We start from the raw sequence: 23,433 nt of genomic DNA on the forward strand, positions 1-23,433 counted from the left end.
TACATATTCATTTATTGATTAATAAAAATTTCAATTAAAAAACTAGCCAAAATTGGCACTCAATTAACCGGGAAAATCGATTATACAGAATGATTCCGGGGGATTAACATCAGATTAAATTTATTTTTAGATTAACTAATCTAATTATTAATTGGCATTTGATTGCCAACTCAAAAACCCGATCTAAGTTCAAAATTGGAAGATGTCGTAAGTTGTCAACAAATGAAAGAAAAATGGCTCTTTTAATGAATCCTTGTTATTTAAAGCTTCTTTTAACAGCTTTAGAATTTTTCAAAGAAAAATTCCAATTTTTGAACATCTTTATGAAAATATCTCTGTTTTCATGCAGATGCATAAAAAATGTCGTCCTATTTGAGATACAAAAACTGCTTCAAATTAACGTACATATATATATTATATATATATATATGTACATATATGTATATATAAGGAATTTATATATATATTTTATATATATATATATATATATATATATATATATATATATATATATATATATATATATATATATATATATATAAAATATATATATAAATTCCTTTAAGGCCCATAATCTCAATATCCGATTATTTCTCCAATTAACTAACCGGCGCATTAATTATTCGTTGCGATATACTGTCGGTTATATATTTTGAATTTCTCATACAAAAATTACATTTAAATTTTAACAGTCACTTATGTAAGGTAACACTATAGAAAATTGAAGTTTTTACAATTTAAAAATAAAAATAATTTTCGAGAAGAAATTAATTTAAAAATATATGAACAATGTCACAAAACAATGAAAAACGACAAAGAGGTAAAAATTTCTCATTGAATGAGGAATATTTTCTAGTTGACCTAGTGGAGATACACAAATCCGTACTGGAAAATAAAAAGTCAGATGCAGTAACTTGGAGACAAAAAAATGAAACTTGGGAGAAACTTGCTTCAGAATTTGCAAGTCAGTCTGGGGTACAAAGAACGTGGAAAGCGCTACGCGACAAGTACGAAAATTTAAAAAGAAAGTCTAAAGTGGAAATAGCTACCGAAAAGCGTGAAACCTATCGAACAGGCGGGGGACCTACTGCTACGTCCATAGTTTCAAATATATCCGAAAAAATTTCTTGTCTTATTGGGGAATCTGCTACTGGCTTGTGTAATCCATCCATACGACAACGATGGTAATGGTATGATTATTATATGTATGTGATTTTATCTTAATTCCTTTAATGACAAATTAAACCAGCTAAAGTCAGATATCGACCGATCCAAATATAATTTTCTAGATGGATCTGTATTCCTGTAAAACTTCTTTCAAACTAATTTTAATGTGATACTGACATTTAAAGTCAATTATTTCATTTAAAGCATTTTGTGAATGGGTCCTTGTATGAGGCTGTGGCAAAGCGATCAATTGTCACATCACTTTACAATATGATTTCGAAAAATACCGCAGTACTATATTTCAGTACTTTTCAGCACTTAATCTAACTTGTAATCTTTTGTCAAATAATCAATAGACTAATACATAAATTTGTCCATAGTATAGTTGTGTATAATCTAGTCTGCAGTCTAGTCTATAGTCTAGTCTTTAGTCTAGTCTATAGTCTAGTCTTTAGTCTAGTCTATAGTCGAGTCTTTAGTCTAGTCTATAGTCGAGTCTATAGTCTAGTCTATAGTCTAGTCTATAGTCGAGTCTATAGTCTAGTCTATAGTCTAGTCTATAGTCTAGTCTATAGTCTAGTCTATAGTCTAGTCTATAGTCTAGTCTATAGTCTAGTCTATAGTCTAGTCTATAGTCTAGTCTATAGTCTAGTCTATAGTCTAGTCTATAGTCTAGTCTATAGTCTAGTCTATAGTCTAGTCTATAGTCTTAGTCTATAGTCTAGTCTATAGTCTAGTCTATAGTCTAGTCTATAGTCTAGTCTATAGTCTAGTCTACAGTCTAGTCTATAGTCTAGTCTATAGTCTAGTCTATAGTCTAGTCTATAGTCTAGTCTATAGTCTAGTCTATAGTCTAGTCTATAGTCTAGTCTATAGTCTAGTCTATAGTCTAGTCTATAGTCTAGTCTATAGTCTAGTCTATAGTCGAGTCTATAGTCTATTCTTTACTCTAGTCTATAGTCTAGTCTATAGTCTAGTCTATAGTCCAGTCTATAGTCTAGTCTATAGTCTAGTCTATAGTCTAGTCTATAGTCTAGTCTATAGTCTAGTCTATAGTCTAGTCTATAGTCTAGTCTATAGTCTAGTCTATAGTCTAGTCTATAGTCTAGTCTATAGTCTAGTCTATAGTCTAGTCTATGGTCTTTCTATAGTCTAGTCTATAGTCTAGTCTTTAGTCTAGTCTACAGTCTAGTCTATAGTCTAGTCTATAGTCTAGTCTATAGTCTAGTCTACAGTCTAGTCTATAGTCTAGTCTATAGTCTAGTCTATAGTCTAATCTATAGTCTAGTCTATAGACTAGTCTATAGTCTAGTCTATATTCTATTCTATAGTCTAGTCTATAGTCTAGTCTATAGTCTAGTCTATAGTCTAGTCTATAGTCTAGTCTATAGTCTAGTCTATAGTCTAGTCTTTAGTCTAGTCTATAGTCTAGTCTTTAGTCTAGTCTATAGTCGAGTCTATAGTCTAGTCTATAGTCTAGTCTATAGTCGAGTCTATAGTCTAGTCTATAGTCTAGTCTATAGTCGAGTCTATAGTCTAGTCTATAGTCTAGTCTATAGTCTAGTCTATAGTCTAGTCTATAGTCTAGTCTATAGTCTAGTCTATAGTCTAGTCTATGGTCTTTCTATAGTCTAGTCTATAGTCTAGTCTTTAGTCTAGTCTACAGTCTAGTCTATAGTCTAGTCTATAGTCTAGTCTATAGTCTAGTCTACAGTCTAGCCTATAGTCTAGTCTTTAGTCTAGTCTATAGTCGAGTCTATAGTCTAGTCTATAGTCTAGTCTATAATCTAGTCTATAGTCTAGTCTATAGTCTAGTCTATAGTCTAGTCTATAGTCTATTCTTTACTCTAGTCTATAGTCTAGTCTATAGTCCAGTCTATAGTCTAGTCTATAGTCTAGTCTATAGTCTAGTCTATAGTCTAGACTATAGACTAGACTATAGACTAGACTATAGACTAGACTATAGACTGGACTATAGACTAGACTATGGACGTAGCAGTAGGTCCCCCGCCTGTTCGATAGGTTTCACGCTTTTCGGTAGCTATTTCCACTTTAGACTTTCTTTTTAAATTTTCGTACTTGTCGCGTAGCGCTTTCCACGTTCTTTGTACCCCAGACTGACTTGCAAATTCTGAAGCAAGTTTCTCCCAAGTTTCATTTTTTTGTCTCCAAGTTACTGCATCTGACTTTTTATTTTCCAGTACGGATTTGTGTATCTCCACTAGGTCAACTAGCAAATATTCCTCATTCAATGAGAAATTTTTACCTCTTTGTCGTTTTTCATTGTTTTGTGACATTGTTCATATATTTTTAAATTAATTTCTTCTCGAAAATTATTTTTATTTTTAAATTGTAAAAACTTCAATTTTCTATAGTGTTACCTTACATAAGTGACTGTTAAAATTTAAATGTAATTTTTGTATGAGAAATTCAACATATATAACCGACAGTATATCGCAACGAATAATTAATGCGCCGGTTAGTTAATTGGAGAAATAATCGGATATTGAGATTATGGGCCTTAAAGGAATTTATATATATATTTTTTATATATATATATATATATATATATATATATATATATATATATATATATATATATATATATATATATATATATATATATATATATATATATATATATATATATATATATATATATATATATATATATATATATATATATATATATATATATATATATATATACATATATATATATATATATATATATGCACGTTAATTTGAAGCAGTTTTTGTATCTCAAATAGGACGACATTTTTTATGCATCTGCATGAAAACAGAGATATTTTCATAAAGATGTTCAAAAATTGGAATTTTTCTTTGAAAAATTATAAAGCTGTTAAAAGAAGCTTTAAATAACAAGGATTCATTAAAAGAGCCATTTTTCTTTCATTTGTTGACAACTTACGACATCTTCCAATTTTGAACTTAGATCGGGTTTTTGAGTTGGCAATCAAATGCCAATTAATAATTAGATTAGTTAATCTAAAAATAAATTTAATCTGATGTTAATCCCCCGGAATCATTCTGTATAATCGATTTTCCCGGTTAATTGAGTGCCAATTTTGGCTAGTTTTTTAATTGGAATTTTTATTAATCAATAAATGAGTATGTACATACCCTGCAAAAAAATTTTGCAGTGGTGCAAAGTTAATGTAAGTTTCATGACAAATCAAATTTTCTAGATGGATCTGTATTCCTGTAAAACTTCTTTCAAACTAATTTTAATGTGATACTGACATTTAAAGTCAATTATTTCATTTAAAGCATTTTGTGAATGGGTCCTTGTATGAGGCTGTGGCAAAAGCGATCAATTGTCACATCACTTTACAATATGATTTCGAAAAATACCGCAGTACTATATTTCAGTACTTTTCAGCACTTAATCTAACTTGTAATCTTTTGTCAAATAATCAATAGACTAATACATAAATTTGTCCATAGTATAGTTGTGTATAATCTAGTCTGCAGTCTAGTCTATAGTCTAGTCTTTAGTCTAGTCTATAGTCTAGTCTATAGTCGAGTCTATAGTCTAGTCTAGTCTAGTCTATAGTCTAGTCTATAGTCTAGTCTATAGTCTAGTCTATAGTCTAGTCTATAGTCTAGTCTATAGTCTAGTCTATAGTCGAGTCTATAGTCTAGTCTAGTCTAGTCTAGTCTAGTCTATAGTCTAGTCTATAGTCTAGTCTATAGTCTAGTCTATAGTCTAGTCTATAGTCTAGTCTATAGTCTAGTCTATAGTCTAGTCTATAGTCTAGTCTATAGTCTAGTCTATAGTCTAGTCTATAGTCTAGTCTATAGTCTAGTCTATAGTCTAGTCTATAGTCGAGTCTATAGTCTATTCTTTACTCTAGTCTATAGTCTAGTCTATAGTCTAGTCTATAGTCCAGTCTATAGTCTAGTCTATAGTCTAGTCTATAGTCTAGTCTATAGTCTAGTCTATAGTCTAGTCTATAGTCTAGTCTATAGTCTAGTCTAGTCTATAGTCTAGTCTATAGTCTAGTCTTTAGTCTAGTCTACAGTCTAGTCTATAGTCTAGTCTATAGTCTAGTCTATAGTCTAGTCTACAGTCTAGTCTATAGTCTAGTCTATAGTCTAGTCTATAGACTAGTCTAGTCTATAGTCTAGTCTATATTCTATTCTATAGTCTAGTCTATAGTCTAGTCTATAGTCTAGTCTATAGTCTAGTCTATAGTCTAGTCTATAGTCTAGTCTATAGTCTAGTCTATAGTCTAGTCTATAGTCTAGTCTATAGTCTAGTCTATAGTCTAGTCTATAGTCTAGTCTATAGTCTAGTCTATAGTCTAGTCTATAGTCTAGTCTATAGTCTAGTCTATAGTCTAGTCTATAGTCTAGTCTATAGTCTAGTCTATAGTCTAGTCTATAGTCTAGTCTATAGTCTAGTCTATAGTCTAGTCTATAGTCTAGTCTATAGTCTAGTCTATAGTCTAGTCTATAGTCTAGTCTATAGTCTAGTCTATAGTCTAGTCTATAGTCTAGTCTATAGTCTAGTCTATAGTCTAGTCTATAGTCTAGTCTATAGTCTAGTCTATAGTCTAGTCTATAGTCTAGTCTATAGTCTAGTCTATAGTCTAGTCTATAGTCTAGTCTATAGTCTAGTCTATAGTCTAGTCTATAGTCTAGTCTATAGTCTAGTCTATAGTCTAGTCTATAGTCTAGTCTATAGTCTAGTCTATAGTCTAGTCTATAGTCTAGTCTAGTCTAGTCTATAGTCTAGTCTATAGTCTAGTCTATAGTCTAGTCTATAGTCTAGTCTATAGTCTAGTCTATAGTCTAGTCTATAGTCTAGTCTATAGTCTAGTGTATAGTCTAGTCTATAGTCTAGTCTATAGTCTAGTCTATAGTCTAGTCTATAGTCTAGTCTATAGTTTAGTCTATAGTCTAGTCTATAGTCTAGTCTATAGTCTAGTCTATAGTCTATTCTTTATTCTAGTCTATAGTCTAGTCTATAGTCTATTCTTTACTCTAGTCTATAGTCTAGTCTATAGTCTAGTCTATAGTCCAGTCTATAGTCTAGTCTATAGTCTAGTCTATAGTCTAGTCTATGGTCTTTCTATAGTCTAGTCTATAGTCTAGTCTTTAGTCTAGTCTACAGTCTAGTCTATAGTCTAGTCTATAGTCTAGTCTATAGTCTAGTCTACAGTCTAGTCTATAGTCTAGTCTATAGTCTAGTCTATAGTCTAATCTATAGTCTAGTCTATAGACTAGTCTAGTCTATAGTCTAGTCTATAGACTAGTCTAGTCTATAGTCTAGTCTATATTCTATAGACTAGACTATAGACTAGACTATAGACTAGACTATAGACTAGACTATAGACTAGACTATAGACTAGACTATAGACTAGACTATAGACTAGACTATAGACTAGACTATAGACTAGACTATAGACTAGACTATAGACTAGACTATAGACTAGACTATAGACTAGACTATAGACTAGACTATAGACTAGACTATAGACTAGACTATAGACTAGACTATAGACTAGACTATAGACTAGACTATAGTCTAATCTTTAGTCTAGTCTATAGTCTAGTCTATAATCTAGTCTATAGTCTAATCTATAGTCTAGTCTATAGTCTAGTCTATAGTCTAGTCTATAGTCTAATCTAGTCTATAGTCTAATCTATAGTCTAGTCTATAGTCTAGTCTATAGTCTAGTCTATAGTCTAGTCTATAGTCTAATCTATAGTCTAGTCTATAGTCTAGTCTATAGTCTAGTCTATAGTCTAGTCTATAGTCTAGTCTATAGTCTAGTCTATAGTCTAGTCTATAGTCTAGTCTATAGTCTAGTCTATAGTCTAGTCTATAGTCTAGTCTATAGTCTAGTCTATACTCTATTCTTTACTCTAGTCTATAGTCTAGTCTATAGTCTAGTCTATAGTCTAGTCTATAGTCTAGTCTACAGTCTAGTCTATAGTCTAGTCTATAGTCTAGTCTATAGTCTAATCTATAGTCTAGTCTATAGACTAGTCTAGTCTATAGTCTAGTCTATATTCTATTCTATAGTCTAGTCTATAGTCTAATCTATAGTCTAATCTATAGTCTAGTCTATAGTTTAGTCTATAGTCTAGTCTATATTATATTCTATAGTCTAGTCTATAGTCTAATCTATAGTCTAGTCTATAGTCTAGTCTATATTATATTCTATAGTCAGTTTTGTCGCCTCTTTTTTATGTAAGCTACGTAAGCGATTCTAATTGTTTTCAATTAAATTTTAGGATTTAATACTGAACTTGAATCAAAAACTGAAGATGTTAATGATTCCATACAAGAATTACAATCTAAAACTGATGATATTAATGATTTCATTCAAGAGGTAAAATAAAAGATTTTACAGTTTAACAATGCTAATATTAAATTATTTTTAGGATTTCGTAAATTTAATAGAGATCGACGAGGAGGTGGATAAAGAAATGTATCCATCATCGTCTAAATGGAACCCTACAATATTAAAGGAAAAGGTTTCAAGTAAACTTAATACAAAAAAGTTTAATCAACGAAAAACCAAATTAGAAGATGAAAAAATAAAACTAATAAAGATACAGCAGGATTTTTATAGGGATGAAAATGCCAGAGCTGCTGAAAAGCACAAGCTCGAAATGGAAAAATATCAAAACGAAATTACATCAATAAGATTAAAAAATGAACTTATCCAAAATGAAATAAAAGAGAAAAAACAACGCATCTGATCATTTGTATATTTTTATTTACATTGTGAATTTGTTAATTAAATATTCGCAATAAATGATTTATAAACTCAAATAAAATTTGTAATATAAGTTTTATTAGACCAAAATATATCAAAAAAATACTACTACCTTGCAAAATAACTGTTTATTAAAACGGTTCTGGCATTTGAATTTCTATTATTTGCATTTTCATGAACTTCGTTATCATTTTCAATAATTTCATTACTAATGTCGGGATGTTCTTCAAGAGGAAGGGGTTCTTTTCGTTGAGTACTTCTATTGTGAAGTACCGCACAGGCAACGATAACAGTCATTGCAGTGTTAACAGCTATTCGCATCCCCATTGATAAATTTGGAAATCGACGTTTCCATACTCCAAAACATCTTTCAATAACGTTACGAGTTCTTATTTGTGACTCGTTATACAACTTTTCACAATTTGTTATAGGGTTAAGCAGTGGTGTCATCATATAGTCACATACCTTGTAACCACTATCACCCAAAATATAGGTGTTTTTAAATTCTTTATTCTCAAGTCTAAATTTTAAACGGCTGTTATTAAATATTGTGCTATCATGGGAAGATCCGGGCCACCTTGATACAATGTCTTGAAAAATAAGTTCATTGTTGCACACAGCCTGAACGTTAATGGAAAAATATCCTTTTCGATTTCGAAAAAGTTCTGCATTATCACCACCAGGAGATTGTATGCGAACGTGAGTACAATCGATCGCACCAATTACTTTCGGAAATTTTGCAGTTTTATAAAACTCATTAATATTTTTTTGCATAGCATCGAATTTAATAAATTCGCTAGATAGTGAAGCAATTGCTTGTGAAGCATCTTTAACTGCTCGACCTGCTGATGATATACTCAGTCCACAAAAATCGGCCACAGTTATTAAAAAACTACCACTAGCGTAAAAACGCAGAGCTAACAAAAGTTTGGTTTCTGGTGATAATGCAAAATTTCTTTAAAAAAAATATTAACCACATTATCACTGAATTATGCTATTTCTCACCTTTCCGTTTTAGATAATAGTTGTTTGCTAATCCTGCTAAGGATATATTTACATGTTGACTTGGAAATTCGGAACCTCTTTCTAAAATTATCTTCATCCATATCCTCAAGGTAGTTTGGTCTATTTTTATAGATTCTCTCAGCATTTTCTTGAGGCTGAATCTCTTCAAATTCCTCTTCCATTGAGATTAATTCAAAAACTCTGCTGTTCATTATTTTATTTTTATTTGTGGATATAAAAAATTTTTTGTTTTTTAAAACTGAAAAAAGTAACAGTTATGTCAATTTATTGTATCGATAAATTATTATGATGTATGATGAGTTCCGGTTAGCATTTCACGATAGTATAAATAATAAAATTTTATTGAGAAAACAAAATTGCGCTGACAGGCAGTATATCGTTCCGAAAAACGATAACCAGAGATTGAGATTATGGGCCTAAAACTTTTAAAATTAATTCAGATTGTCAATTTAATCAAATGAAATTTATGTGTTATTTTTTTTTATTTTTCCGCCACTTTTTGTTACATTTATAATCTATATATAGCTGTTTAGCTGTCTATAAAGTATAAACAAACAAACATACAAACACACATTCATTTATATATATATATATATATATATATATATATATAGCCAGCTAAACCGATTTTTCTGGAATTTTCAGTCTCTTCCTGTATGTCTCAAAGGAACTATAGGCTACTTTTTACTTCAATATTTTAAGTCGGCGACGTGCCACGCCCACATACAAAATAAGTATTCAAAGTCGCATATCTCAGAATCTGCTAGAGCTACAGTCCTCAAATTTTGTATGCAAAACTTTGACATCCATATGAACACATGAGAATAAAATGAGCACCCTAGCTATAGTGGGCGTGGCACCACCCATATAAAGGTAATCCTAAATTAGTATATCTGAGAAAATATAACAACTAGAGTCCTCATTTTTTTCGGAGGAACTTTAGTATCAAATTAAATGTTTAGGACATAAAATGTGCGGACTAGCTAAAGGGGTCCAACTCCCATATGAGATATATATTAAAATTCGTTGATCTGGGAAACTATTAATCTTATTTTTTCAGACCTTTAACATCCACGTCAGGGATGGCAAATTTGGTACGGTGGTACTTTTTTTGATACTATTTGATGTTCAAAAGTACCGTGATACTTCCGAGTCTTATTTGATACTCTCAGGGCCAGTATCTCAACCTCCGGTTATCGTTTAACAGGTGGATATACTGCCGGTTAAAATAATTTTTGTATGTAAAATGTCAATTTATCGTTATGATAAAACATAATCACACAATGAGAAAATGGGGGTCAAAGTAGCTTTAAAAGTTCAAATTTGAAATTCTAAGAATGTTTTGAAATCTCGTTTTAAAAGCCACTTTTTAGAAGTATGTTTTGCAAATAACCAATGCAGCTCATTTCGAATTTTTATCTTCATTGACATTATATGAATATTAATCTAATTAAATTCCATTGTTAATATTATATGAGAAAATTACCAAAAATTTCAATTTTGAAAAAATATTTGACTTTAAAACAAATTATTTCCAAATGATAGAAGCTCGAAGGACTCAATTTCTATCTAATATAAAACGATATGTTTTGAAATTAAGAATTCAACCATAGATAATAAGAGAAATTTTTGGTGAAAATTATTTGGACTTTAAAGCAAATTATTGTTTCATGTCATGGATGGTCTTATGTATGGTCTCATGTGTAGAATTTGATATGACTATTGATTTTTTAACAAATAAACACCTACATATGTACATCGAATTTTAATTTAATAACACATATGTATATTAGGGTGGCCCAAAAATGGAAATTGCTGATGTTCCCACCGAAAATGAAAATTTAGTTCATTCTAAGATACCATTTCTCAAAATTGTTGTCCTGACGTCAATATTTGGGGAGCTGGATCAAAGGATAAAAAGGTCCTTTTTAGGGTTTTTATGTAATTTTTTCATATTTTTGACAAGTAAACCATATGCAAATTTAGTATCATATGAAAGGTCCTTGGGAGACGATTTCAATGACATACACAAATTTGTATACAACACCAGAATGATTACAAATGTCGTAATTTTTCAGAAAAATTGTAAGTTTTTCATATTTTTACATAGAAATATATAATGTAATTAATTGAAATTATTATATTGTAAACCTCACCTCACCTAAATTTCACCGAAATGGTCTTTTCTGTTTTTCGAAATTCTTTATGTTTTGTATTTTATCTTAATATTTTAAACTCTATTTTGTCCCAGGTATTCTGTTAGCTTTATTTATCTAACATACTTAATATGTACATCAGCATACGCGTAATTAGCTTTACAATGGTATATAACACTTTATGGTTTCATTCTATTATCAATCAAATTTTTCAGTTTAACTAACATAGTAACACAATTTATCCTAAATATCTACTTGTTTATTACGCTTGCTTTGTAAATATAAAATAATTATAAATATAAATAAATAAGTTGAATTTCTAAATTCATCCTTGAGTAGGGCCAAATGTGGCCTGAATTTCTTTAAGACAGAATTTATTAAAATATAACAAATTGTATCATGACTGATTTTAATATACATATTTACGAAGTACAATATCTGGGTAATATTTGTATGGTAGCTATATGATACCATGGACATTGAAGTTCATCAAATTATATCTAAAAGGTTAACATTGATCGATTCAGTTTTTCAGTTTTTCGGTCTTAAAACCGGTTTTTTCTGATTTACCAGAGTCGGTTTTTTCTAAATGTTGATTTTTTTCGAATATCGAATAACCCGGTTTTTTATCTTTTTAAAAGCCGGTTTCGAATACTTTTATTTGCTTTGTATTCATAGATTACTTCAATTAAATTTTGAAATAAATAATAATACAGCCTGCCTATATTTTAAAATATTCGAGTCAAGAAACTAGAGTATATTTTTCTAAAGCACCTTTGGTTAAACTTTTTTGATTGGAATAACTGTTGGATAAAATTTTATCAATCTTAAGATTATATTCCAATTACAATAATTAATTTGCCGCTGAAATATTATAGCAGTGTTGGAATGCCTATGAAAATTTACTAAACAGGGACTTTAGAATAAACTAGGATTATGATTCTTCCCAATTTTTTACATTAAAGAAATAATGTTTATTTAAAAAATCAGTTCGGGTCATAATTTTTTTTCAAATTAAACTAGATGTTTTTATTTACATTTTAAAATGGCAACACTTCGAACTACTCGAAAACCGGTTTCTGGAAAATGTCGAATAATCGATCACCCTACGGTATATATAATACCTTTTCTACTTCTGTTGTTGATTATTTAAAAATGTCTAAATATGTGAAGGTGTATTTAAAAAATTAACAACTTTCAGCAAAAAAAAATATATATTTTAGTACTCTAAGATCCAAAAAGTACCCTCTGAAATATTTTTTGATACTGAAACAAAATCTCATTTTCCATCCCTGATCCACGTCAATATTTATGAGAAAAATGGGTGGACTTTCATAAGTGGGTTTTGGTACCTCCTATACGGATCTATATGTATAAAAATGATTGTATGTTTGTACGTTTATTTATTTTTTTGTTTGTTTGGACTTTATAGACAGCTAAACTGCTGGAGCGATTTTTCTGAAATTTTCATAGTGTTTTCCTGTACGTCTGGAAGGAACTATATGCTACTTTTTACTTCAAAATTTCAAGTGGGCGACGTGCCACGCCCATTTACAAAATAAGTATTAAGAGTCGCTTATCTCAGAAACTGTAAGAGCTAGAGTCCTCAAATTCTGTATGGACAACTTTAACATCCATATGAATACATGGAAATGAAATTAGCAGCCTAGCTACAGTGGGCGTGACACCTCCCATATAAAGAAAATCTTAAATTAGTATATCTGAGAAAATATAACAGCGTTCTCATTTTTTTCGGAGGAACTTTAGTATCAAATTAAGTACAAAAATTCGTGTATCTGAAAAGCTTTTAGAGCTAGAATCCTCAATTTTGCACGAAGAACTCTGACATTCAATAGGGGCTTGGCACCTTTAATATAAATTAAATGCAAAAATTCCTATATCTGGGAAACTGTAAGAGCTAGAATCTTCAAAAATCGTAAAGGAAGTTTTTTAATTATTGTAACTTTAGGATAGCAAAACACACTTGGTATAGATTAGAGATATGAAGATAAAGAAAATACTTAAATTAATGTATCTTGGAAACTAAAACAGCTGGAGTCTCAAATTTTGTGAAAGTCACTGTAATAAGTATTCATATTATTATTTAGAGCAAATGACCATGATCTGCAACGTGAAATGGGTTACAATCCACAAGATTTAGAGAATTTGGTGGCAGAAAATTTACCGCATCTACAACCAGAGCAGAGAATGGCATACAATACAATAACGTCAACAATTACAAACCAAAAAATTTTATTTCATTGATGCGCCAGGAGGAACCGGAAAACCCTTTCTCATCTCATTGATTTTAGCTAAAGTTCGATCGCAAAAGAATATTGCCTTAGCCATTGCGTCATCAGGTATTGCAGCAACACTTTTAGATGGAGGCAGAACTGCGTATTCTGCACTCAAATTACCATTGAAAACTCAATTTTCTAAAGATTATGCAATTAATGTTACGAAAAATAGGCAGTAGTTATGTGAGCGTGCTTTACGGGCACCCAAGAACATTGGCGTTAATTGTATCAATAATATTATTTTGAATAAAAACTTTTGCAGGATCACACAATCAAAGGAAGAGTTAATAAATTGTGTTTTTCCAAATCTTCAACGTAATTTCAAAAAAAGGCAGTGGTTATGTAAGCGTGCTTTACAGGTACCCAAAAACATTGACGTTAATTGTATCAATAATATTATTTTGAATAAAATCGATGGTATTTTAAAAACATATAAATCCATCGATACTGTTACAAATAATGATGATGTCGTCAATTATCCTGTAGAATTTTTGAATACACTTGATTTACCAGGCTTTCCACTCCACGAACTGAAGTTGAAAATTGGCGTTCCAATTATTTTATTGACCTACAGTGTCTTTAAAATAGTACTCAATCAAAAGTTAAAAAATTAATGAACAACTTAATCGAAGCAACGATTATAACTGGCCAATATAAAGGAACGGATGTCTTACTACCTCGGATCACAATGACAACATCGGAAATAACATTCGACTTTAAACGGTTGCAATTTCCTATACATTTGGCATTCGCGATGACAATAAACAAATCTCAGGGTCAATCCCTGCAAGTGTGTGGGATAAATCTCGAAAATTCATGCTTCTCACATGGTCAGCTTTATGTTGCATGCTTGCGATTTGAGAAACCTTCAGATTTGTATATCTACGCGCCTGAGGGGAAAACGAAAAATATTTTATATCACGAGGCTTTAGAATATGAAATAATTATTAAGAAAAATTTCAATTGTAAGTATTAAGTCAATTATATTGTAGTAATTTTGTAATATTCTGTAAATTTTATTTTTAGAAATAAGAAATAATTATTATGCAATAATAATGATATTTATGTCATTTAATCAATAAAATACTTTAAATATTAAACTTTTTTTGTCTTATTACTTTATGGTTTTGGATCGTGGCAAACAAATATTAATAAAATGTTCCTAATACCCCATTTACACATACACGAAATCTAGTAGATTTCATTTAAAATCTTTTTAAAAATCTAGACCGTTTACACTTACCATTTTTGGCATTTATGAAGATTTAATTTTTTCTAGTATTTCTTGAGATTATGTTTGATATGAAAAATAAGAAGGAAAAATGGAATATTTATTAACATTTCATTTATAATAAAAAATTAGATATTTAAATATAACATTACCTTCTATTTTGAATAAACTTTTCATTCATGTTTTTCAATTTATTAAAATTTTGTTGACATTTTAATTTTTTTGTTTGTTTTGTTTTTCTCGTTTTTCTTATGTAGCGTCGTATTTTTTAGTATTATTTAGGAAAATAACAGAGTTGCATCACTAAAAATTATTAGATTTTGAATAGATTTTATCGAAATCTAGTTACGAAGTAGATTTTGTTTTGTATGGGAAATCTAGTTAAAATCAACTAGATTTGGCTCGAAATCACATAAGTACTAGATTTCGTGTATGTGTAAATGGGATATAAACAAAAAATGTATTTCAATATATTTTGAATATTTTTTTATTTTATATCGACAGGAGTAGCAAATCACGCCGGGTTTTAGATAGTATTTTTTTAAAACTTAACACAACTCATTACTTTTTTCATCGATTTTTATAAATTGACCAGCATTTAAACCCAACTTAATGTACTTCTTTATAAAAAAGCTGATTTTACTGCTTCATGGCCAACGTAGAACATTATGAAAATTAAAGATTGTGTAAAAAGTGTGAGTTTATTTTACTTAATTAGCCGTAATTCAGACATTTGACCATAAATTTGGATAAAAATTAAAACAAAACATCAAGTTTGAAAATCAGTTGCAAACCCCCAAACTTATAGGTATATTTATACCCTACACCACTTCAGTGGGGACGGTATATTGGGTTTGTGCTGATGTTTGTAACATATTCATTCTATACCCACCTTAAAGTATACCAATCGGTTTAGAATCGTTTTCTGTGTCGATTAAGCTATGTCCGTCTGTCCGTCCGTCTGGATGAAATTTGGCACACACTCCTTTTTCGGCCCAAGGACAAAGCCTATTGAAAATCGGTCCATTATTTCACCTAGCCCCCCTACAACAGAACCCCCCGAAAAGGGCTTCTGAACTCATAATTATGTTAAATATACCTGTATATTGATAAAAAGCGGCACAACTAAGTTTTATACAAGCCTTGATGACCTTGCCAAATTTCATATAGTTCGGGCCTCATTTGACCCTAGCTCCCATACAAAGTCCCCTTCAGAAAATTACTTGAATGTCCAAAATTAACTTATAGACACAAATATCGCGATGAAATTAAGCACAATAAAATATTATGTAAATATAAATATATTCACAAAATCCATATTTGCCCCTAACCCCCATATAAAGCCTCTTTCTGAAAATTAGTTTTTCATCCATAAATTGCTTAAATGTATCGGAACAAGGAAATAGAAAATAAATGCATTATTATGAAAAATAAATCACATTTAATATTCATAACTGGTGTAGGGTTTCATATGGTCGGTCACGCCCGACTATACTTTCTTACTTGTTTTCAAGTTAAATTTAATTTTAAAATAGCACTTTTTCAAATATTTTGCTCTTAAAAAGTAACTAAACGAAATGAACGGGGAAAATCAAAAGTATATTCTAGGGACATCGATTATTCGACTTTTTTCAAAAACCGGTTTAGGGTATTACCGGAAAATGGCATTTTCAAAAAACCGGTTTTCGGTTTATCATTTTTCTTAAAACCGGTTAACCGGTTTTATTCAAAAGAAATAAAAACAATAGAATATGCGTTCCAGGAACACAGAAAAACTAAAATTTTTGAGGTCACGTCGCTTAATTACCTTCATAGAAAAATTGTTCTACCCGTTTTAATTTTTTTAAAGTGCACAAGTCGATTGAACCTTCGAACCTTTTTATGCATAATATTAAAAATACATTTTGTCACGGGCATTACATCTATTTTTTCGAATTTTTTAAACGTTCTAAATTAAAAAAAAAATTTAAAATTTATTAATATTTTATGCATTTAACATAATTTATAACAAACTGATCAGAATTGAGATGCAAATATTTAAATGCACCTAAAATTCATTTAGTCTAAGAAATATGAAGGTGTACATCGAATTTCAATTATAATTAATAATGTACTTTAAGCTTATTTAAATTATTTAAAATGCAAAAAAAAAAAAATATTAATAAATTTTAAAAATTTTCAATAATAGATCTTTAAAAATATATAAAAAATAGTTAAAATCCCTTTCACATAAACTATTTTTTTACCCACCATTATTCCGTTTGTAATACATCGAAATATTGGACTAAGACCCATAAAGGTATATATTCTGTTTCAAATTTCTAAGAAGCCATGTCAGTCCGTCCGTCTGTCTGTCTGTTGAAAACACGGTAGAGTCCAAACGGAACGAGCTAGAGAGCGGAAATTTTGGACAAATATTTTTAGTTGATGCAGTTTGTTTTTTCACCTGCCCAACTGTAAAGCTTATAACTGAGTTAAAAAAGCATATGTATATAGCGATGAAATTTGACATAAACAGGTTTTAGAGCAACCAAAATCTGTTTGCCAAATTTTGTGAGGATCGGTCTACAATTGACCCTACGACCCATATAGGGCCCCCTGCAGAAAATGACTATAATATTACTATATAGCTGCGAAATTCGACATTAACAAATTTTATTGGAACATAAAACTCTTTGTCAAATTTTATGCGGATCGGGCCATAATTGCCCCTACCCTTCATATAAGGCCCCCCTCAGAAAATTACTATAAAGCTCATAATTTACTTGAAATTTATGGCACATGATTTGATGATGGGTATATAAGATTCGTCATAGCCGAATATAGCACTCTTACTTGTTTAATTTTGAAAAAAAGTTTAAAAATCCGGCTTATGCGTATGTTTGCCAAATATTTATATAAAATAAAAACCTTAATATTATAAACATATTTGAAAATGTCTATTATTGTATGTAATGTACAAAAAAGAGAAAAATATATAAAAACCGGTTTTTTGTCATTAAAAACCCGGATTATTCGATATTCGGAAATTGTCAATTTTCAAAAAACCGAGTTCACCAATGTTCAAAAAACCGATAAAAACCGAGTCGATCTCCCTAGTATATTCATACTATATGTACTACATCGAAATGGCATTGGTATATGAGAACCCCTGCATATTTTTTCGGCGTACCACTGTGTTATTGGTTTTTCGCATGTTTTTTATTTGTTTTTATATTTTTTCTTTCAAAAATTGTCAAATTTGCAAATTCTTTGTTTTGTCTACATTTGTTTACATGTTGCTTTACTCAGCAATTACACCAAGTTTTTCACACATACTGATTGTAAAAATACATTTAAAAATGCTTCTATAATGTAGGCTGCAGGCCATCTCAAACTTATTTAATTTGATATATTTTTCAATTAAACAAGACAAAAAATTAAGTCTAGAGATTATTTTTCAAAAGAACAACTAAAAATTTTTGAAAAAAAAATTTCTTGATATATAAAATTGAAACAGTAGATGCAAAGAAAAATTGAAAAGCATTTGTAAACATTTTCATCTCCCCATCTCTTCCCATTTGTAATTTAATGAACAGGGAAACCAAAGTATACTCTATGTATGCATTTTTGTTTTAAACATAAATTTGCATGATATAATTTTAATAGCATATTTATTTATAATATATTTATAAATTAAAAAAAAAATAAAGCTTAAATATAAAATGCTTTATTTTAAAAATATAAATTTTTTCAATATGTTATTTTTGTTAATTTTTTATTTCAAAATTTTATAGTAGCTTAAGCTTAAGTTTGGAATTTGTTTTGTTAGGGAACAAATGTTGCCAATATTCATGTTTTTATGGGTTATCTGAACGTAAAATGGAACCATACTAAATTTTAAGAAATTAATTTAGACTATATTTATTTAAAAATTTACTTCTTCCAACAATCCCTGCGGCAATTGAAGCGATGTCTAAAAGCCAGTAGTACTTTTACTAGAACACCAAACAAACGGGGTTAGAGTTTTTATGAAAAAATACTAGTACTAGTAGTAGATTTTTATTTGAATTTTTGGAAAAAATTATTAAAATATAATTTTAACACATTTCGCGACATTTACAAACATTCACTTTAAAATCAGAGTATAAATAGTGAAAATTTACAATTGGGAGCTAGTACTGGTGATTTTGTACTAGTAAAATATTAGTTTGGTACTAATTCCATTTTCTGCAGGGATGAGACATTTTATTGTTTATTTTAGAACGTAATAATCAGCTCTTTTGAAGTTTTCAATGTTAAATTTTGAAAATTTGTATTTTTAGAGCATTTTATACATTTTAACAGCATATTTTTATTTAATTCGCTTAAAACACTTTTTTAGAGATTTTTGGTTTCCCTGGCCATGAAAACAACATTCACACTATATTACTACTTGTTTACTAAAAAGTAAAGTAATTCAAAAGCTTTAAGACATTAACACACTTTATTTTTTCTAATTATGGTTTAAATATTTGAATGCCGGTTTATAAATTATGTTTGCAGCATTAGGAATGAAAACAAATATATACACACAAATTATACACAACAACAACATTTGGTTTTTATAATTTGTTTAACGAAAATACTGAAAACTGTTTAGCGAACTAAATCTTCAGGATTGAACATGCCCTGGAATGAAAAATACGTTTTTTTGGTATTACGTTAGTTATTCAATTTCATACACAACTTACCCTAGCACGTCTCAAAATCGAGTCCTTGCTAGCATCATATGGATGATCTTTTGAGGGAATTTCCAGTACCGCTGGAACTGGGGAGGTGTGGGCATCAATCACATGACGAATAAGTTCAGCATAGTTTTGATTAATTAAAATAATGTCAATATCATCTCGCTTAAGGAATCGTTTGAAGCAGTCTTCAATTTCGCTTACAGCAGTATCTGTAAATATTTAACGCCATTAACAAGTAATAATAAATGTGCAAAAATGTATACTACTTACTTTTATCTACAACCATAAAATTAGGGTGACGATTTTTATTGATCTCACCTACTCCTCCGAGTAAGAAGCCAACACAAGTATCCTATAAAAAAATTTATTCGTATTTCATTTTAACACAAAAATTTTATGTATACCTCATCACCAATAACAGAAATTAATTTTCCTTTAACTGCAGAGTGTAAAGCCATTTTTTACGTTATAATTTTTAGAAGTTTTTATTGAAAAAATTACAAACACGGACTATTTTTCACTAGGTCAGCTGACGTACGTCAATTTAAACAGTCACGAGAAAAAGTAATGCCAAGTTCATATTATATGTCGACGTGCTAATTCAGCGTTTTTAAATTACAAAATAAAATGTTTGCTGAAAAGCGCATAGATTAATTCAATGTAAAGCGCAATGTTGCATTTCTCAAACTAATTTTTTTTATTGTATAAAAGCTTTTTAGAGCCATTCGCAGTGTACTTTTCCCAGAGTACTTCTCCCAACAGAGTACTTCTCCCAACATAGGCTTCGCTAAAAATCGTTTTTCGCATATACAAATTTTTGTTAAGGGTTTTCGTTTTATATGTAAAAATTACAATTACAAGTCCTACAACTTCGAATTCAAAAGATAGGGGAAAAACATATTTTTACTTATTATAATAATGTACATCTTTAAATACTGTTTTTGTACCCCATTTACACTGCAGTTAAATTTAGTACTTATGAGATTTCAAGCAAATCCAGTTGATTTTTACTAGAATTCCCATACAAAACAAAATCTACTTCATTAGTAGATTTCACCAAAATCTACTCAAAATCTAGTAAAAATAGAAATGTAACAGACCAGGGATGTATTTTAATACCAACGCAAACAAAAAAAGAAACAGGTGTTTCCATTCTACTTTGTTATTGTATTATACCAAAAGTGTAAACGCACAAAATATAATTCATACGAATATCCGTTAACAAAACAACCTTTTAATAAAACAGCAAACCCTAACAATTGTTTTTTATTGTTGTGTGGTGAGTCTCTGTAAATCATAAAAAAATGAAACAAAAACAATTTACTAGACAAATTTATTTTGTGCTAAAAAAATATATGTATTTTAATACATAAAATTTTTATAGTCAGTGGTCTAGGAGTACTCCATCTACCCCAATAATAATCCCATTTGCATTCGCATTAAGCCTTGTCATTATACTATTCCAAGACTGATTGTTAGTGCCACGGAATCTATCGGAGGCCAACCTATAATAATGACAATGTGGTGGCTTTAACGCCTTTCATGTGGGTCAAGCATAGAGCCTCATCTTGTCGGTTTTCCAGATGCATCATTTGTGTACATTGCAGGGTCCTGGTACCCAACACTTACATTGATATTTTTTTCTTTCTACTACTAGGCAAGAAAAGATCTATGACATATTAATGCTTTAACCCCTTGTCTATATTAGACAAATATTTATTATGCTAAACGTCAAATTGTTATCATAATAAAAAATTAGCAGGTACAGACGGCATTTATTAGCGTTATAACGCCGTTATGACAGTGTTGTCTAAACAATTGTTTTCTCCGTGTCTATATTAGACAAATATTTATTATGCTAAACGTCAAATTGTTATCATAATAAAAAATTAGCAGGTACAGACGGCATTTATTAGCGTTATAACGCCGTTATGACAGTGATGTTTAAACAATTGTTTAGACAACGTTGTCTTGATAACAAACGTCATTTTATTGTAAAATTTGTTTAGAATTTTGTTTTTGTGCAATTAAAATTGATTTTTAACATTAGTTTTAGTGAAATTAGTGTTTATTTACAAAATGTGCATTTAATTTTAGTTGTTTTTATAAAATATAGCATTATTTAAATAAAATTATCTGTTAGTTGTCGTGATAAAATCAGCGTTTTGTTAACCCTATGTATTAACATAAATAAAAAGCTGACAATTTTTCTGCCGACGTTTTGTCAAGTGCCGTGATAAATATTTGTCTAATATAGACACGGGGTTAGACAACGTTGTCTTGATAACAAACGTAATTTTATTGTAAAATTTGTTTAGAATTTTGTTTTTGTGCAAATAAAATTGATTTTTAACATTAGTATTAGTGAAATTAGTGTTTATTCACAAAATTTGCATTTAATTTTAATTGTTTTTATAAAATATAGCATTATTTCAATAAATTTATCTGTGAGTTGTCGTGATAAAATCAGCGTTTTGTTACCCCTATGTATTAACATAAACAAAAAAACTGAAAATTTTTCTGCCGACGTTTTGTCAAGTGCCGTGATAAATATTTGTCTAATATAGACATGGGGTAAAGGGTGATGGCAATGATCAAACATATTTACACACACAGGATTTTTTTGATTGTGTTAGTGAAAAAAACTCACACGCACTGGTTTGATGAAAATCAAAACACTTTCGATTTTCAACAGAAATTGAAGCAGAAGAAGCATACATTGAAGGTAAATGAAATATGGATGAAAAAAAATCATATTCGAATTTATTTACAGGCACAGTACCAAATTTTACTTGATTTTACAAAGAAAAATATCCAGTTTTTTAATAAAACAATTTTTCATTAATAAAAAAATAATTTCAAAAAATAAATAATTGTTTTTATAACAAAAATTACATTTATAATAATGGTAAAAATTTTATATGTAACAGTATAGACGCATAAAATGTTTTCATACATTTTTTATCACTATGCGGTAAAAAAAATGATGTTACCGTCGCAAAATCTAAATAAAAATGAAATTTATGCATCTTCTTCCTCAATGATTGCTGGAATAAATTACTAACACATAAACAAGTTTTGATCAAATGTTGAGGTGTGGCCATCAACCTTAAGTGACTATCCACCTAAAGTGTTACCAGAGTCCGGCGAATAATGTGATTCCGTCGCTATCTAGATCGCTTGGATCACCGCTTGGAAGACACTACACTCATCAGGGAGTCAAGGTACTTTTTATTGCGTTTATAACATTGAAATATTAGTTTAGGACACATAAAAGAATATGCTGAGTTCTTATTACAGTCTAAGACGATCTGGCCAATATTTGCCAAAATAATTTTAGTAGATGGAGTTTGTTACTGAAAATTGACTATATCGTTGATTTCACCACCCCTCATATAACGTCCTTTTCACACAATGATTGAAACTCTAATAATATGATTCAAAATGCCCGTATAGTAACAAAATTTCATATAATTATAGGAGCAAAAATCGTTTTGGCCCCATATAAGGTCCCCCACAGAAAATGATTTTAACATTCATAACTAGCTTGAACAGCTATGAAATTTGACATAAACAAGTTTTATAAAAACTAAAATTTTATGAGGATCGGTCCATAATTGACCCTACCCACATAAAGTCCCCTTCAGAAAATGACTTTAACACTCAGACCATGCTTCAATATTCCAGTATAGCACCGAAAAACGACAAAAACAAGTTTTATATGAACTAAAATCTTTTTGCTAAATTTTATGAGGATCGCTTCATATTTGACACTGTCCTCATATAATGTCTCTCTCAGAAAATTATTTTAAAAGATTTATTTGGGTTCTGTGTTGGTCCACAATTGACCCTACCCCATATAAGTCCCCTTTCAGAAAAAGATATAAAAAACAATAATTGTAATAAAAATGTCAATATAGCAAACGTAAACAAGGAGACAAAACCGTTTTGTCAAATTTTATGAGGATCGGTCCATAATTTAACCTATCCATGATATAAGGCCGACCTCGGGAAATGTCTAACGCTCATAACTGACTTAAAATATGTATAGCGATAAAATTCGACAATAACAAGTTTTATATGAAACAAAAT

General features: G+C 29.7%; 3 protein-coding genes across 3 annotated transcripts; 1 reads left to right on the top strand and 2 right to left on the bottom strand.

Annotated features, from left to right (window-relative positions):
- The first annotated feature begins 789 nt into the window (after window positions 1–789).
- On the top strand, window positions 790–7,905 carry LOC119604569. The gene is made up of 3 exons (XM_037957265.1): window positions 790–964; window positions 7,435–7,532; window positions 7,585–7,905. The coding sequence occupies exons 1-3, from the start codon at window positions 790–792 to the stop codon at window positions 7,903–7,905; spliced, it is 594 nt and encodes a 197-aa protein (XP_037813193.1).
- A 125-nt stretch (window positions 7,906–8,030) lies between these two features.
- On the bottom strand, window positions 8,031–9,139 carry LOC119604570 (putative nuclease HARBI1). The gene is made up of 2 exons (XM_037957266.1): window positions 8,928–9,139; window positions 8,031–8,877 (listed from the first exon to the last, which is right to left on the bottom strand). Exons 1-2 carry the CDS (start codon window positions 9,137–9,139, stop codon window positions 8,031–8,033), a joined length of 1,059 nt encoding a protein of 352 aa, XP_037813194.1.
- Window positions 9,140–19,069: 9,930 nt separating this feature from the next.
- LOC119604576 (V-type proton ATPase subunit F 1) lies at window positions 19,070–19,987 on the bottom strand. The gene is made up of 4 exons (XM_037957272.1): window positions 19,746–19,987; window positions 19,612–19,693; window positions 19,345–19,550; window positions 19,070–19,282 (listed from the first exon to the last, which is right to left on the bottom strand). The coding sequence occupies exons 1-4, from the start codon at window positions 19,797–19,799 to the stop codon at window positions 19,250–19,252; spliced, it is 375 nt and encodes a 124-aa protein (XP_037813200.1). The 5' UTR covers window positions 19,800–19,987; the 3' UTR covers window positions 19,070–19,249.
- Window positions 19,988–23,433: the final 3,446 nt, after the last annotated feature.

This window comes from Lucilia sericata, unplaced genomic scaffold (genome assembly GCF_015586225.1).
Source record: "Lucilia sericata isolate MDLA Ls3-8-SP2 unplaced genomic scaffold, ASM1558622v1 Contig000405F_arrow, whole genome shotgun sequence".
Taxonomy (NCBI): domain Eukaryota; kingdom Metazoa; phylum Arthropoda; class Insecta; order Diptera; family Calliphoridae; genus Lucilia; species Lucilia sericata.